The sequence below is a fragment of the Quercus robur genome, chromosome 8, assembly GCF_932294415.1.
Source record: "Quercus robur chromosome 8, dhQueRobu3.1, whole genome shotgun sequence".
Classification (NCBI taxonomy): Eukaryota; Viridiplantae; Streptophyta; class Magnoliopsida; order Fagales; family Fagaceae; genus Quercus; species Quercus robur.
This window is the reverse complement of record NC_065541.1, coordinates 21939528-21956211: the sequence shown is the minus strand read 5'-3', so window position 1 is coordinate 21956211 and position 16684 is coordinate 21939528. Positions and strand designations below refer to the sequence as shown.

The 16684-nt window shown below is 36.1% G+C and overlaps 1 protein-coding gene across 3 annotated transcripts; it reads right to left on the bottom strand.

Moving 5' to 3' along the window:
• Positions 1 to 12912: 12912 nt before the first annotated feature.
• Positions 12913 to 15945, bottom strand: LOC126694991 (F-box/FBD/LRR-repeat protein At3g52680-like). Of its 3 annotated transcripts, XM_050391577.1 has the most exons (6): positions 15691 to 15945; positions 15330 to 15590; positions 14569 to 14639; positions 14203 to 14346; positions 13856 to 14120; positions 12913 to 13264 (listed from the first exon to the last, which is right to left on the bottom strand). In XM_050391577.1, exons 2-5 carry the CDS (start codon positions 15571 to 15573, stop codon positions 13857 to 13859), a joined length of 723 nt encoding a protein of 240 aa, XP_050247534.1. In that variant the 5' UTR covers positions 15574 to 15590; positions 15691 to 15945; the 3' UTR covers positions 12913 to 13264; position 13856. The 3 variants fall into 3 exon arrangements, with proteins under 3 accessions (XP_050247534.1, XP_050247533.1, XP_050247532.1); XM_050391576.1 differs by having other exon boundaries at positions 12913 to 13272; positions 14569 to 15590; XM_050391575.1 differs by having other exon boundaries at positions 14569 to 15590.
• Between the last annotated feature and the right edge of the window lie 739 nt (positions 15946 to 16684).

The window sequence follows — 16684 nt, the reverse complement described above, 5'->3', positions numbered from 1 at the left end:
TTATGATTCGTATGCTTTCCTTACCAACAAAAATATGATAATTAATTTGTATAAATATCTGTGTGATCATTTTTCCAAGTGTCAAATAGGTCTATAAGCTTCCTCCAGGAATCAAGAAGCTTTTAAGATCTTACTTAATCTAAATACTATCTATAAACATGAATTGATAATCTAAACATGGATCACCAGAAACTTTTTCCCCAAGGAATCAAGAAGAAAGGGCTTACAACTATTTAATAAACAAAAAAAAAAGTAATGAGGAAAGCTCAGACCTCTGCTTTTAAGATCTTACTTAATCATTTCATCTACACCAAGAGCATCTTATACTATATTTCACCCCTATGTTTACTTCAGTTGCACATATTACAAAGGCAAACAAAAGACTCGGATACATGACTAGTAATAGAGGTGTTATGTCAAAAGATGCATGTTGCCAAATCACTGACCTGTTATGCCAAAATGATATCACTGAATTAGTTATAGGCTAGTGAAGAAGATTTGATAAGAAATAACCTTGTAGAAAGCTAAGAAAAGTACACAACATACCGAATCTTTCTTCCAATATATAGTTCATTTTTGAGGTCACACTTTCAAGAGAGACATTCAATTCTTTTTACCATTTCAACTATTCCAGGCAACAATCTTTAAAATCATTCATATGAAGAGACAACAAAAGCTTATTTATGAACATTTCTTTATCCAAAATTTATCCTAATTCATACTATTATTTGAACTGTGCAGGTCAAGTGGAGGTTTTGAACATTTTTTGTCACAAGAATCAATCTATCACGATTCACAAGGAGATTAGAGAACACCGGATAATTGATCCATTCTCTCTCCATCAAATAATTTAAAAGGAGGGCAGAACAAAAAAGAGAATTAACAGCCAGAAAAAACTAATAACACATTATGATCAACACAGGTCCATACATAGAAAACAATTGTGGCATGCCTTTGAAATTAGTTGCTAATTACCATTCAGGGAGAGAGAGAGAGCCTTGGTTTCAGACATGTCCTAGAGAGCCTTGGGAACATTGATAGCATCTGGTCAACACTTTCCTTTAACTTTCCACTAGAAGCTTTGATGGTCATTGTTTTCAAGGCCCTTGCCTCCTTTAGAATATATATTACAAATTCCACTTCATGTTATAATCCTTCAAATCCTCTAAAATTAAAATTTGTAAGGTGTGATGAAAGATAATCAGGACCATTTGGAGGCTCCACCCAGCATGCCTTTGTCTTCACTGTTTAAAAAAAGCTGATGGCAAAAATACAGTAGTAGATCATATTTTTAGGTTTGGGGAAGATTAATTAAAAAAATATCCTCCAATTAATTGGAATAACCTTATTAAAAACAAGACCTTCTAAATTAGGAGATGCAAGGAGCAAGGCTTGAAGCACATGCCAGTTAGAAGGATTAAGTTTGAAGTCCAATTAGACCAAAATTTGGAAATTGGAAAAATAAATTGAACCAAAGCCAAGGCATTGCATGTCAAGAGTAGTCGCCAGTAGGCCTGTCCACGGGTCGGGTCGGTTCGGGTTTGGGCCTGAACTGAACTCGACCCGTTTGAATCGGGTGGATGAATCTTAGACCCGTATTCAATCGAATAGTCAGGTCGGATCCGGTGCTTCGGGTCACCAGATGGGCGGATCGGAGTTGTCGGTTAGGCGGGTTGGGCCATTAATATGGGCCCAGTTTTTGAACTTCTATGAAATTTTTGTTGGTAAAATTTTATCAGCCCTTTTAGCCCAAATTAAGGAGTTGGCAATTTTAAAAATTATTTGGGTGTCATAATTTTTAAACTTTCCATATAAAACAGATTGGGCCTCCGTTTTCCCTAATTTTTTTAAAAAAATGGGGCTTTCAACTAAACTTAAATTAAGCAACTTCACTTCCAAATATATTGGGCCTTCAGAACAAAAACTTCCTAGAAAAATAACCTCACCAAAGGTCACAAAATAAGCCAATTTCTACCACCTATTAAGCATTAAATATCCTGAACAAAATACCCCACAACAACACAAAATAAACCTATTTTTACAACATCCGTTCAGCATCCACACATGGACCACAAAAACTAAACTCATCAATATATATTGTAAAACCTAAACAAAGAGCACAACACAAGTAACACACAAAATCCTATTTTCACCACCTGTGACTTGTTAAACAGCCACATTGACTACCCAAAAATTACCCCAACAAATAACCTGGACAAAATAGCAAAACAATACACAAAACGTGTATTTCCATTCCAACAACCACACAACAAGTGATTAATTATAAGAAGGCAGTAAAATCAATGTTTCCACAAGGCAGTAAATCATAAGGCAGCAACCTTGCTGGCTATACAATGTTCCCAGCAATATAATTAATTACAAATTATAAAATACCACAGGTATTTCCAAAAAAAATAGCTTTTCCCAAACATTAAATGACAAATTCTCAAGCTTATAACTAATAGAAAAGAAAACCTATATGATTCCTAGGATTTCTTTCCTATAAGCATTAAGACTAGTATTGTTAGAAAAGCAATTTACAAAAAAACTTCCAAAATGTTCCCAAAAGGTTCTGCCTCCTTTACAAAATAAGTGATTCCGCCTACAAAAGACAAAATAATATTTAACAAATAATACATTACTACCAAATACAAGACCAAATATAAAGGGCAGCAAGCCAGCAAGCTTATAACAGTAAGAGGCCAAAGGCAGTAACATACCAAGTCAGTTATCAATCTTCAACACTAATTATGGGTCGTTTGTCTAAGCTAGAACCCAATTTGGAGCTGGTACTTGCTGATGCACTTGATGATGACTGTTGATTTAAAACTAGAAAAGAAAAGGAAATAAATACAACATATTAAATTTTGTTTGAACATGAGACATAGACTATAGGTTCTAGAATTTAAACATATTACCTAAATCATGAAATTCCTCCTCCAATGCCTCAACCTCATCCCTTGATTGGCGATGAGAAATTGGTACTGTGGCTTGAAGCCAATTTTGTGCACATACAAGGTTTTGAACCATGAGAGGAGAGAGAGAACTTCGAAATGGATCAACAATGCGGCCTCCGGTGCTGAATGCTGACTTAGATGCAACAGTCGAAACTGGTACAGTCAGCACATCCTTAGCCACTTTGGACAACATTGGGTACCTACTAGAATTGTCCTTCCACCACCCCAACACCTCAAAATTCACATCCCTTCTACCATCACAATTTTCAGCTAAATACTTGTCAACCTCATTACTACAACTTATAGATTGCTCAACTTCTAAGAAAAGCTCATATCGAGAGTGAACCATCACATATGGATCACTTGCATCACCTACCATTGGTGTCCTCTCACCCCCACTTGGTTCTTGCACATTTGGGGAATTAACAGAACAGAAAAAAGTATACAACTTCATCAAAAGAGCTTTCACCTTATCAACCATCACATTCCCCACTTCATTCCCATAAATTTCAGAAAAAGAGAACTTCAAAACCTCAATTTTTTTCGTGGATCAAGAACAACAGCCACATACAAAAGAGGATTAATTTTATCATCTTCCCCCCAGTACTTCTCAAATATAGTTTGCATGTTTGTGGCTGTGTTTTTCAAGAGGGTGTTTTAGGATTTAACTAAATGAGAAATACTCTCCTGATTAACAAAGATCTCATCAAAAAAGGCATTTGAGGTCACATACAAAGAGCCAGAGAACTTCTTTGTTGCATTGTAAAAAAGCCTCAAGAAAGTCACAAATGTCCTACAATTTTGGAAATCACTCATACAAGGAGATCCCAAACCACCACTATCTTCCTTGCTCCTAAAATATGATGAATAACCATCATCTTCAAAGTCCATCCTAAGGAATACTTTCTCGAATTTTTCAGCAGTTTCTAACATAAGGTAAGTTGAGTTCCACTTAGTAGGTACATCTAAACAAAGAAGACTCTTGGAGTCCATACCTAACCTCTCCATAAAATTCCTAAAGGTTTGATTTCTATTGGACGAGGACTTCACATACCTCACAGCTTCACGCACCCTAGCAACAGATGCATCAATTTCTTTCAAACCCTCCCCAACAATGAGATTTAGGATAAGAAGACTCTTGGAGTCCATACCTAACCTCTCCATAAAATTCCTAAAGGTTTGATTTCTATTGGACGAGGACTTCACATACCTCACAGCTTCACGCACCCTAGCAATAGATGCATCAATTTCTTTCAAACCCTCCCCAACAATGAGATTTAGGATATGGGCACAACACCTCATGTGCACTAACTCATTTCCTAAAACTGTCCCATTCCAATCTTTTGTTACCCTTTGTAAAAATTTAATTGTGGTTAAATTGGAACTAGCATTATCCACTGTCAAAGTGAATATGCCATCAATACCCCACTCACGCAAAGACATCTCAATCTTTCTACCTATAGTCTCCCCCTTATGATCTTCAACTTGACAAAAATTTAAAATTCTCTTATGCAACTTCCAAGCATCATCAATAAAGTGACATGTGAGACACATATAATTCAAATTTTGTAGAGAAGTCCATGTGTCCGTAGTAAGACACACCCTACAACCCTTCAAGGATTTCCTTAGCTTCTCTCTCTCTCACTATTATAAATTCCAATCACATCTCTAGCCACAGTTTGTCGAGATGGAATATCTTTTAGACGAAGCTTAGGTTGTAAGATAGTTACATATTTCTTAAACCCATAACCCTCAACACACCTAAAAGGCAACTCATCAATTATTATCATTTCAGCTAGTGCCTTTCTAGAAGCCTCAACAGAAAAAGTTGTTGACACAAGTTTGAACCCTTCATCTCCATCATTTTTGGGTTCAAAAGCTAAGGTTTTCTGCCCTTTATCTTCTTTATTAGGGTTCTTAGGACAGATTGTCACATGAGCTAACAAATTACTAATACCACAACTCTTACTATCAGCCAGATATGATTTTTTACAATAATTACATACAGCCATAGTGACACCCTCGTCTACCTTTACTTTTTCAAAATGATTCCAAGCTAAAGACTTTTTCCTACCACTACCAATACCAGTCTTACTCACTACACTAGGTGGAACTGGGGGCAACTCACCATCAGTAGCTTCAGCTTGGGTTGCAGCAGCAGCCTCTTGGGTGGCAGTGGCAGTAGCACCATCCGCTTGTGTAGAAACAAAGGGAGCATTAGTGGAGGAATCCATGACCTAAAAAATCAAACATAGAAATTAGCAAACTAACAATTAATAATAATAATCAAACAAACCAAAAAGGAAAATCTTTGATGCTTGAATCCAGATAACAGCATTCTACATAAAACTCTAACAAAAAAAAGAACAAAATCCCTACTTTTAACACAAAACACAAAGGGAAACAAAAATCATACCTTAAAGAAACTAGGGGTGTTGGAGTTATGAATTTGAAGACTGAAAACCCCACTTGGACAACTTTCAATTCCTGAGTAAAATTAAAATAAGAACAGAATTAATCAAACAAATAAACAAAGAACAAAAAACTTGGGAGTTTATTTGATTTTTAACAGTATAAATTTTACTAAATAATAAAAGCTGAAACATTGAACACATCCACAACAGCTTAAGTTACATGAATCAACTCTACGTCTCTAACAAAAAAAGAACAAAATCCCAACTTTGAACACAAAAAACAAAGGGAAACAAAAATCATACCTTAAAAAACCGTGGGTGTTAATTTCAAGTTTGAAGACTGAAAACCCCACATGTACAACTTTCAATTCCTAAATAAATTTTAAATAGGAACAAAATTAATCAAACAACTGAAGTTACTGAACAAAGAACAAAGAACAAAAGTAAATGGTTAAGGTTTCAACTATTTCTAGTTAGGGTTTCAAATTATAAAACTTAGGGTTTATTTGATTTTAACAGTAGATTTTCATAACATATATAATCAATGAGAGACTGAAAAAAAGAGAGATGAGAAAAGGAGAACACATACCCTAGGTTCAACCCATATGATCGGCGGCAGGGAGAGGAGTGGCTGTTGGTGGTGGCGGCGGCGGCGGCGGTGGCTAGGTGTGAAGAACTTGTAGTGAGAAGCTAGGGTTTGGACCTTGGAGTAGAGAGAGGCAAAGTGAGAACTGAGAGTTTGAGAGTGTGGTCTGTTCATTGGTGAGAAGATCGAAGATGAAAGCTTTTAAAGAGTGAAGATTGAAGACTGATGAAGATTTGAGATTTCGTATGAAATTGGTGAAGGGACTGTAGAGATTAGAGAGTGAGAGACAGAGAGCATTTGTGTGAGACTAGAGGATTTGGTGAAGAGATTCCAGGTTTTGAGGATTTGAGATTGAGATAGAGAGAGAGAGAGAGAGATACAGAGAACGTTACTTTGAGAGTGAGAGCCTGAGAGGTATGAGATTGCGATTAGAGAGAGAGAGAGAGTGAGGTCTGAGGCCGTGGATTTGGTGAGAGAGTGATTAGGTGAAGAATGAAGAGAGATTGAGGCCGTTGATGACATGTTGATCACTTGATCTTGATTCGGTGAAGATTGAACTCTGAAGAGTGAGAGAGAGAGTTGGGATATGAGATTAAGATTGAGATATCTAATCAAATATTTCATCTTTAATTGTGACCGTTAGATTTTGATATTAGTTTAATTTTAACCGTTGATTTTGATATCTCTGACTCTCTGTGCTGTGCTAGGGGGCTGTACTGCTGTAGAGTAGACTGAGTAGTATTATTTATAACCGTTGATTTTAAACAGCTATTTCTTAAAAAAAAAAAAAAAAAGATTTAAATGGTTGGATTTGAAATTGGGAAGTTGTGCCCAAAAATGGTTGATCAGAACATTACCCACTAACCAGCTCATGACATGACTTATAGCAGACTGAGTGGACTGTGGTGGAGAGTGGTTTATTATTTTATTTTACCAAATATTCGGTCGGGTAGGGTTATTTGGATTTTTTATTGTGTAACCTGAAACCCGAACCGATTATTCGGTTCCTCTTAAAACAACAACCGTAACCAACCCGTATATGCACTCGGATTCACCCATGGACCTTCGGGTCGGGCGGGTCGGATTACACGAGTCGCTGGACAGGCCTAGTCGCCAGATTAAAATACTTCTTTAAAAAAAAAAAAGGATAGAATCTTTAGGCTCAGTAATTGAAAGATGAAGGAGGATTAATCTCAATTCTACCGCTTATTTCCATAACCACCAACATTTTGCAATAGAAAATGCTACAAGGCAACCTTTACCAACCAGGAAGTCTCTAGAACCACCTTCTGCACACGCTAGAAGGCCACGTGTCCCCCTAAAACCCTAAACCCTCCATATATGATACCGCACGCTTGGCTACTCTGTACTCAGCCTCCACTTCCAGCAAAGCCAGCAAACAAACACAGACAACTTCCATAGTTTTCACTTCCCTAAGCCTTAACAATGGCAACCAGAATGGTACTTGGAAACACCAAAGTTCCCCTCCATATCCTTCGGAATCGCATCGTCCAAAAATGCAATGGCATAAACAATACCTCCAAGGTGGCTGCTCATAACATTGTGTTCAACAAAAGAGAAGGTGGGGTCTTTGGGTTTGATCTTAATCTTAAGGGGGAAGAGGGTGTGGTAGCTATTGATAAAGGTGAGAGGGCTAGTGGTGGCTTTGTCTTTGTTGAGAAAGCTGATAAAGAAGCTGGTTTGGTAAATGGGTATTTTGCCAAGGACCAGACTCGGGTTGTGGAGGCTGCCAGTCAGCGACGTGTCAATGATGGTGATGATGATGAGGAGGAGGAGGATGAGTTGGATGGGCTTGATGAAGATGAGTGGAGTGATGAGGATGAGGATGTTGATGATGATGACTTTGTTGAGGAAGAGGATAAGGATGATGATGATTTCCAAGTTAGGAAGAGGAAGTGAGTCTTTGATCATCATTGATGAAATTGTTTTTTGACAATTTTTCTTTTCCTTCTTCTTAAAGGGTTGAGATTGTAGAATGGGGTTGTACTCTCTCTGTTGCATATTTTCTTGGTTAATACTATTAGATTTAGTACTTGTTGAATATTGATATCCTCTCTTTACTGTGGTTATTACTTACTATCGTGATGGTGATGAGTGTGTCTATGAGAAATGATTGTTTGTATTCAGGGTTTTATTTTATGCTGGTGAAATCAAGCATCCCCAATAGCCTCTCTAAATGCATTTTTCTCTCAATTTTGGAGAGAGAACCCCCTAAACAACACTCCAGCAGTTTTTCCAAATATTTTTGACAATGCGATTTCTTAGAGGCTTTTCTATACTCTTCTTTTTTATTTTTAGTTCAACAAAGAATAATTGCTTGTCTGGAAGTTAATTTGAACATTGTAATATGTTTTTTTCATAATGTTCTTAGGACACATCAATTCCTTCTTCAAAATGATACTAGCTGTTTCTTTTCATGTTCTGAATGGTGTCGTGTGCTTGGCATGGTGCTGAAGCAGAGATAGCATTGGTAAAATTCTATGGCATGTTGAATAATGGTGTGAATCTATCTGTTGAATGGTGATTTTTTTTAAGATAACCAAATATTCTAAATAGAGAAGATAAATACTATTTATTAAATAGTAAGGACCATGGAAGACAATGAGAGATAGCATTGGTAACATATTGAAATGGCACCATGTAAATTGGTACAAAATCAATTTTTACACCGACGATAATTTTTGGGAGATTCAAGGGAATTACTCTTCCCTTGGACACTACATTGTAGATGATAGGGGAATGGAAAATAAGATTGACCTTATCCAGATACGGCCATGAGATTTTCAAAGAAAAATATATAAGTTAAGGCGAAGGAATTTGTAAGCTAAAGAGACTGTACAAATCCTTGTAAAGGATTTGAGAATTTGATTAAAATTTGGAATGAGAGTAAAATTGATGAGATTCTTAAAGTAATTCAGTCATTCAATGGAGAACAAGATGGATGTTCCAAGTAAAGGAAGAGGAGAGGGGGAGATCACATATCCTAAAGTAAAAGACAATTTCTCACATGTTGGAAGATTTAGATCGGGTTGTTGAGAGTGAGATTGGCAGTGGAGGTTCCGGCATATTGTAGCTATTATTTTTCGTGTTTTTCTTTTCAGTTTTCAGTGTATTTTGTGGTTAGTGAGATGAGGGTAATTTGGGTCATTCCTTGCATTTCCAAAGGTAATATTGATCAAAAGCGTTTTTGCGTTTGCAAAAGCTCGAGAAACCTTTCCGCACGTTTTGGATGAATTCTTTGCATTTCAAAACACAGCTTTTTTGAGAAAGCACGTTTTGAAACATTACCAAACGCCTGATTTATTTTTTTGGTTTCAAAAAGCGCTTTTTGTAGTCTGAAAGCAGATACAAACGGGCACTTTGCCTCCTAAAGGTAATTTCCTACTTTATCATTTCATGGCCACGAAAATGCAACACTGTAATTTATGACAATAGTATCCTAGACATATTATAATGTGGCATACCTGTTTCATCCCATCATCTAATGCTGCTTGATTTACATATTTCTTTTTATGAAATATTTTATGCAGTACACAATTCTTTCATGGGATACCCTAAAGAACAGCTTCCTGGCCCTGCTAGCAATCAAGATTAGGGATGGCAATTTATATCTGACCTGCGAATACCCAGTCCGGCCCGACCCTAATGGGTCGGATTTTACCAGGCCCGATAAATTATAGGGTCGAGTATGGGTTTTTTTAAAAAAAAAAAACCCGAAGTGGGTCTGAGTCGGGTTCGGGTTTTTGCAAAAACCCAACCCGAACCCGGACCTGGACCCGACCCATTTATATATAAGTTAAAAATACTAAAATACCACCATATATATATATATATATATATATTTGTAAGTTAAAAAAAAAAAAAAAAAAAAAAAAAAAAAAAAAACCCTAACCCTATGTTCTCATTTCACTCACTCAGCCGCATATCTCTTTCCCCTCTCCCACTCTCTCAGTCACTCCCTCTCACTCACCCCCAACCCCCGATCTGTCATCGCCGGCCTGAATATCTGTCACCGCCGGCCTGATTAGCTTGAAGCCCTTCACCACTAGCCATCACTTGCGCCTCTAGCTGCCTCGCTTCCTCCATGTGTCTCCACCGGACCACCTCGTTCTCTATCTTTTTTTTTTTCTTTTTCTTTTTTGGGTTCATTTCGTCTCAATCATGTGAATTGTTTTTGTTTGTGTTAGGATTTGTATTTGTGTTTGTGATTTTGTAAGGGAAAATCATAAATCTGAAATTTTTGTGTTTATGTTTGTGTCTGTTTTTGTGTTTGTGATTTTGAATGGGAAAATCATAAATCTGAATTTGTGTTTGTGTTTGTGATTTTGAATGGGAAAATTATAAATTTGAAATTTTTGTGTTTGTGTTTGTGATAGGAATTGTGTTTGTTTTTGTGATTTTGAAAGGGAAAATCATAAATCTTTGGTCATTGTTCATCCATGATTTCCTGGTGGGTCTTTTTATTTTTCAAGTTTTCAATTTCATTCTTTGATTTTCTCTACCGATCCTCAAATCTTTATTATTTTTCAACAATTTTTGTATGTGGGTATTTCATTCTTTGATTTCTTTGATTTTCTCTACCTAAGTATACTCCTGCTAGTAAATTAAAAAAAAAAAAAAAAAAAAAATTTGTGTTTGCCTAGATTCAAGCCTTCAATCTGTCAAACACATTTTCAAAAATAATGAATCTGGGCAAACATTTTTTTTTTTAATTATTAGGCCACAGTATGAAGACTTTAGGCAAATTTTTTTTTTGGGGATTGGGCCACAGTTTAGGCCCAAATCGTGGCATGCTGGGCGAGGCCCGCGGGTGCCTGACGGGTCGAGTTTAGTGTTAAAAAAAAATCCATTTAATAAACGGGCCGGGTCTAGGTTTTTAGGACAGACCCGCGGGTCGGGTCCGAGTATGAAAAACCCGGCCCAAACCCGACCCGTTGTCATTCCTAATCAAGATCATATCCATTAATGTGGAGAATTCATATTGTTATGTTATTTGCTGATCAATCACTTACATTTGGTTTATGTTTTTTTGTATAAGTTTCCATAGGTTTATGTTCAAATCCATTAATGTGGAGATTTCATATTATTATGTTCTTTGCTAATCTATCACTTCCATTTGGTTTATGTTTGTGTATTTGAGATATAATTTTCACAATTTACACTATTTGTTGAGAAACAATTTATTGAGTTTTGTTAATTGTAGTGGATTTTGAGTAAAATAGCATTTTATATATACTATATCCTATAATGTGGCATACTTGTTTCATCCCATCATGTAATGCTGCTGGATTTTCATGTTTCTTTCGATGAAAATTATCACACAATACATAATTCTCTTATTAGATACCCTTCTCAATAACAGCTTCCAAACCCTGCTACCACGTAAAAAGTAGGTCCAAAGCAATTGGTTGCATACCATAGAAGCTCATACCAATTCAACATAATAACTAAGTACTCTTTCATGGTTTCATATAGGAACATAAATGTTAACAGTATTTGAATCACCTAAATTAACAATGCATATCATAGTAGACAAACCATTTTGCTTCATAAGATACTTAAACAGCCCAAAAATGGGTCCTCGTGACTACTAAATACCATTTGTAAAGATGGATTCATAAATTAAACATGGCTCACCAACAAATTTTCCACCAAGAATCAAGAAGTTGATTAATAAACAAAGGAGTTGCAACTATTTAATAAATACAAGTAATAATAACGCATAAGCACAAAAGAAGATACACCTTATTTACCAAAAAAAAGAAGAAGAAAGATATACCTTTGAGATTCTCCTTTATAATCTCATCTAAACCAAGAAGTGAATCTTACTATAGCTAAGCCCTGTGAGAGTACATATGTCATAAGGCACTTCAATAGTTGCATATGTGCCAAATATACATTACAAATTTAGGACAAAGTGTTTCTCAAAAAAAAAAAAAAAAGGAGGAAAAATGAACCTAGCACACGGTCAAGACAAGCTATGGAGGTACCATGTAAATTGTAAACAGACACCACCTGTTACATTTAAGATATTATGCCTTATATACATCAACAAAAAGTGGGTTCAACATCCAAGTTCATGTTGCAGAAGTGGACACCTCCTACAACCTGTAAATTGCCAACTAAGCTCAAATTTATATCTTCAACTCACGATTTCAACCTAAAATCAAGATCTGAAGGTGCAATTTCAAGATCTATGCTATTTTCACAAATTGGTTGAAGACTGAAATGTTAATATAATTTTAGATTTAAATAAAAATTTTGACTCAGATCACTCTAGGTTGATGTGTTGCTGTCAAAAAGAGAAACTGATAACATGTAGAAACATTTATTCAAACACCATGATTGAGAAGAAACATTAATGCATACAAGTAGATCTTGATCCAAAGCAATTGATTTCACAACAAAAAGTCAGAAATCAATGACATATGTAAGTAATCTTCTATATGGTGTGAGTTTGAGGCAGAACTACAGAGGTAGAATTATCTACAAAGAAATCCAGATTTTTCCTAAGGTTTATATTTATCGGAAAGTGGGTAATATTTTAAAATTTGAGTCTGCAATGCAGGAAGAGGAAAAAAGATGAAAAGAATAATAGTGAAAGCATCAAAGTTAAAAAATAAGTGAACATGTATAAGAGTTAGATGAATGGGAAAACTGTCCATCATGGTTCCATGTAGGAACATACAAGTTGACATCATTTTGAATTCCTTGTTTCAGTTGTAATGGATGACCTAACAGGTTCTGCATCAATCATCTAGCCATATCAAAGTAGCAGACACATTTCACATAAGAAGTTAAGAACCACCGCAGCCTTTTGGGTCTAGAAGCATCCTTATCAAAAGCCAAACTCATTTAAGATACAGGTGTTTAAATAGTCCAAAAATGGGTCATCATGATTGCTATAAACCATTTAGAACATGAACTCATAAACTAAAGATAGATCACCAAGAACTTTTTCCTCTAAGATTCAAGATGTTCAAAAATAAACAAGGACTTGAAACTCCTTAATACGTACAACCAGTGATAAGGCAGAACCACCCAAGAAGATTTACCTTGGACATCTTACTTTGTCATCTCGTCTACGTTAAGAAGTGCTTCTTAATATATCTAACACCTATTGGCGTACATAAGGTTTCTTACTGTCTTTGCATATCTAACTTATATACATTATAAGGAAAAAAAAAAAAAAAAAAAAAGAGAGGGTAAAAGGGAGGAGGGATTGAGGTTTGCACATGGTCATGTCAAGTAATAGAGGTGCCATGTCGATAGAATGAAGTTCCCACCTGTTACACTGAAGAGTTATCTATGAGTATACATATATTTGTGAAGATTGAGTAGTAAGGCAATTTTATTTTATTTTAAAATGCATGTCTAGGGTTCTAGTATTTCAAAGGTTCTAAGCCTTTTTTCTAACATATAATTTATATAGTCACAAATTTATTCAAAACATTCAATTATTTACCACTTTAAACTTCATAGTCAAAAAACAAATTGAGTGAACCAAATTCTAAAATTTTAGGCATATCAAGAAGTATCAAAAGTTTATTCATGAACATTTCTTTATCAAATTTTTAACTAGACTCAAAAGTCAATTATACTTATATTAAAAATGACAAATGGATTTCACAAATCTATTATCTTGAAGCCAGGAAACAATTTTATTCCGAGAAGGTTGGAGTACTTTATATAATTGATTCTCTCTCTCTTTCACTTAAATAATTTAGAAAGGGGCAAAACATGGAAAAAAAAAATATCATTAAAAACCATAAAAGAGTAATGTAACTATACCACAAGAAGTGTCTGTTATACTTATAACTGAAAATAGTTTGAACATACATCCAATCAGTTGCTAAGTAGCAGTTAAACAAATATACCTCAATTGACTGTAAGAAGACATGTTATTGAGCACCTTGGGAACCTAGATATTTTCTTGACAATGCTTCCCTTTAACTTTCCATCACGAACATGAATTGTTGCTTTCTTCAACACTCTTGCCTCCTTTAGAATATATTTTACAAATTCCAGTTCATGTTTGAAACCAAATCCTTTATACCAGAAACTAGTAAGGCAAGATGTCAAATTATTAGGATCATCTGGTGGCTCCTTCCAGCATACTTTGTGTTTAAGGTAACCATGACTCTGATGACAAAAGACACAACAAATCATAAGTGTTAATTTTAGGGAAGATCAACTAAAAGTACATCACATTAATTAAACTAACCTTATGAGTAACAAAAAGAACTTCTAGATTAGGAGCATTTTGGAGCAAGGCTTGTAGCATGTGCCATGTCCAAGCATTAACTTTGAAGTCCAATTGGACCAAATTTTGGAACTGGGAAAGGCAAGCAGAACCATAGCTGAGACACTGCATGACATGAGTATAATCACAACAAAGTCAAAGCTTGTGCTAGTAACTGTATTTAAATTCAATAGAGAATGGAGTGAGACTTTAACCAGCTATTGTCCTACCATTTCTAATATTGCTATTAAAACTTTAATTTACAACCTCACTTTTTCCATCCCACAATTGTTGAAGGAGTAAGTGCAATTTGAACAAGAATAAAACATTCTAATAAAAGGACCTCACCTTTAAGCCACTAGAGAAAAATGACAGGAGTTTGACGTTATAGAGTGCGGCAAGAAAGTTGAATACCCTATCTGCACAACATTCATTGCGATGTCTATCATCTTCCCAATCTACCCAAAATGTAGGAGCCTCAAAACTACTAATATAAACATCAGCCTGAACTAAGCTGTCTAGTTTGTGAAGGAAAACAATGTCACGCAGATGACCATCAAACTTAAAGTACTCCAGAGCTGGAGCGTTTATCTCAAGTTTGTAATCAAGAGAACCAAAATAAGATCCATCAAATTCAGATTGGCCAAAAGTTATACTTAAACGTTTCAAAGTAGAAGCACATATTTTATGTTTGAACACACCCTCCAAATCTTCTCTTTGAAATGACAAATCTTCGAGAACCGGGCAGCCAGAGAGGAGCCTAAAAACAGAGTCAGGTCTATAAACAATATGTATCAGACGGAGTATCTTTAGGCTTGGGAATTGAAATGATGGAGGAGGATCAAGCACAATCGTGCCATTCAAATTCAAAACTACTAACGTCTTGCAAGAGAAAATGCTCTGAGGCAATTTCCAAATGGAATCATCACCATAAATCTCGAGATCAAGTTCTTCCAATTTACGTTCAACGACATTGCCAATCCATTTATCAAGACGAGAACAGTTACGACAGAAGAAGCATTTGAGGCGAAAAGTTCGAAGGTAAGGTGCTGTGTGTAGAGTCAAGAGTGTGGACACAATGTGCCCAAAGCTGAAGGGTTTGCACTGACCTTGATTAGGCGATTGACCGCATGACAATGAATCGCCGATTGTTACACTGTCGAGGTCGAGTCTCGAGACGAGAGTCCAAAGGTGTTCCCATCTGCTTGACAAAATGCTTGTGGCTACTGCCTCTTGGATTGGAAGAAATGAAAGGATGTGGCAAATAAGAGATTCTGGTAAATCGCTGATCCTATCGACCAATGTGTCATTTTTGGGAGACAGTTTCTGGGATTTTGTCTTCGATTCGGCCATCAAAGAGTCTCAATTCTGTTTGGGGTGAAAGAGAATTATATAGAATTGAAATTGATTTGAAGTTTTTATAAGTATAAAATTGGAATTCATTTACAGAGAGAGAGAGAGAGAATTAATCATGTAAGATCGTCGCTTTTGTTGGCCTCTCAGGCTTGGCCCTAAGAAATACGGATTGAATGGAACCTTTTAGCAGTTAGAATTAAAACTCATGTCAAGAGAGAAATAAAGGAACAAGACCGCAAAATTGGGAGGTGGGTTTTCGTTTCAACTTTTAAGAGAGGTGAGGTTTCAAAACACAATGATGGGATGAGAGTAATCTCAAACACGATGTTCGGAGTTCGTTTTACTCTCTGCTTTCCGACTTTCTTTTCGCTTTTTATTTTTTATTTTTTATTTTATATATATATATACACACACACACGTATAATCTCTGCTCTACCTGTTAAGAGCCACATCAGTGGTTTTATAAATTAGTAAAATATACATTTTGACCAATTTTACACATTTTAAGCAAAAAATACACCCACATCAGCCTGTTTAAAAATGTGTAAACTTATCTAAAATTTTCAACGAGCTACAGTACCCATATAAATTTACACGGATACTGTAGCATGTCTATTTTGTTTTTTAATAATTTTTCCTCTCTCCTCTCTCTCTCTCTCTCTCTCTCTCTCTCTCTCTCTCTCACAGGCGCACAACTCTCTCTTTCTCTCATCTCATCCATTTTTCTTCCTCTAGCTACCGCCGATCGTCATTGCGGCCGATGAGAACGAGGTCGAGCAAGCACCACCACGGCCACAGCCATAGCCATGGAAGACGAGAGGTTTGAAACTCAAGACAATTGCTACTACCCTGGGTGTAGAAAAGATGCAAATTGCAACTGTGAGATTTGCTTGGCTAGCATCAATGCCACGCTTGATCTCATGCCCGTCGGTGTCCACCAAACCACACTCATAAAGCTCTCATCTTCTCGTGCCCAGAACAACGATGTTGAACGCACTCCCATCTCTTTCAATGCTTCGATTTTGTCCACACCCAAATCGAGTTCTCGCCTTTTTTGTCCTCTCCGGTTCTCAAATCGAGTGTGAGATCAAATCTGATGGAGAGGATG

Bases quoted from the DNA above. Each gene is read 5' to 3' on its own strand.
- LOC126694991 (XM_050391576.1), bottom strand. From the start codon at position 15,573: ATGGCCGAATCGAAGACAAAATCCCAGAAACTGTCTCCCAAAAATGAC. The intron at 14,347-14,568 runs GTGAGGTCCTTT...CATGTCATGCAG, and splicing joins TTTTCTCTAGTGGCTTAAAG to TGTCTCAGCTATGGTTCTGC. The intron at 14,121-14,202 runs GTTAGTTTAATT...TTTTGTCATCAG, and splicing joins TTCTTTTTGTTACTCATAAG to AGTCATGGTTACCTTAAACA.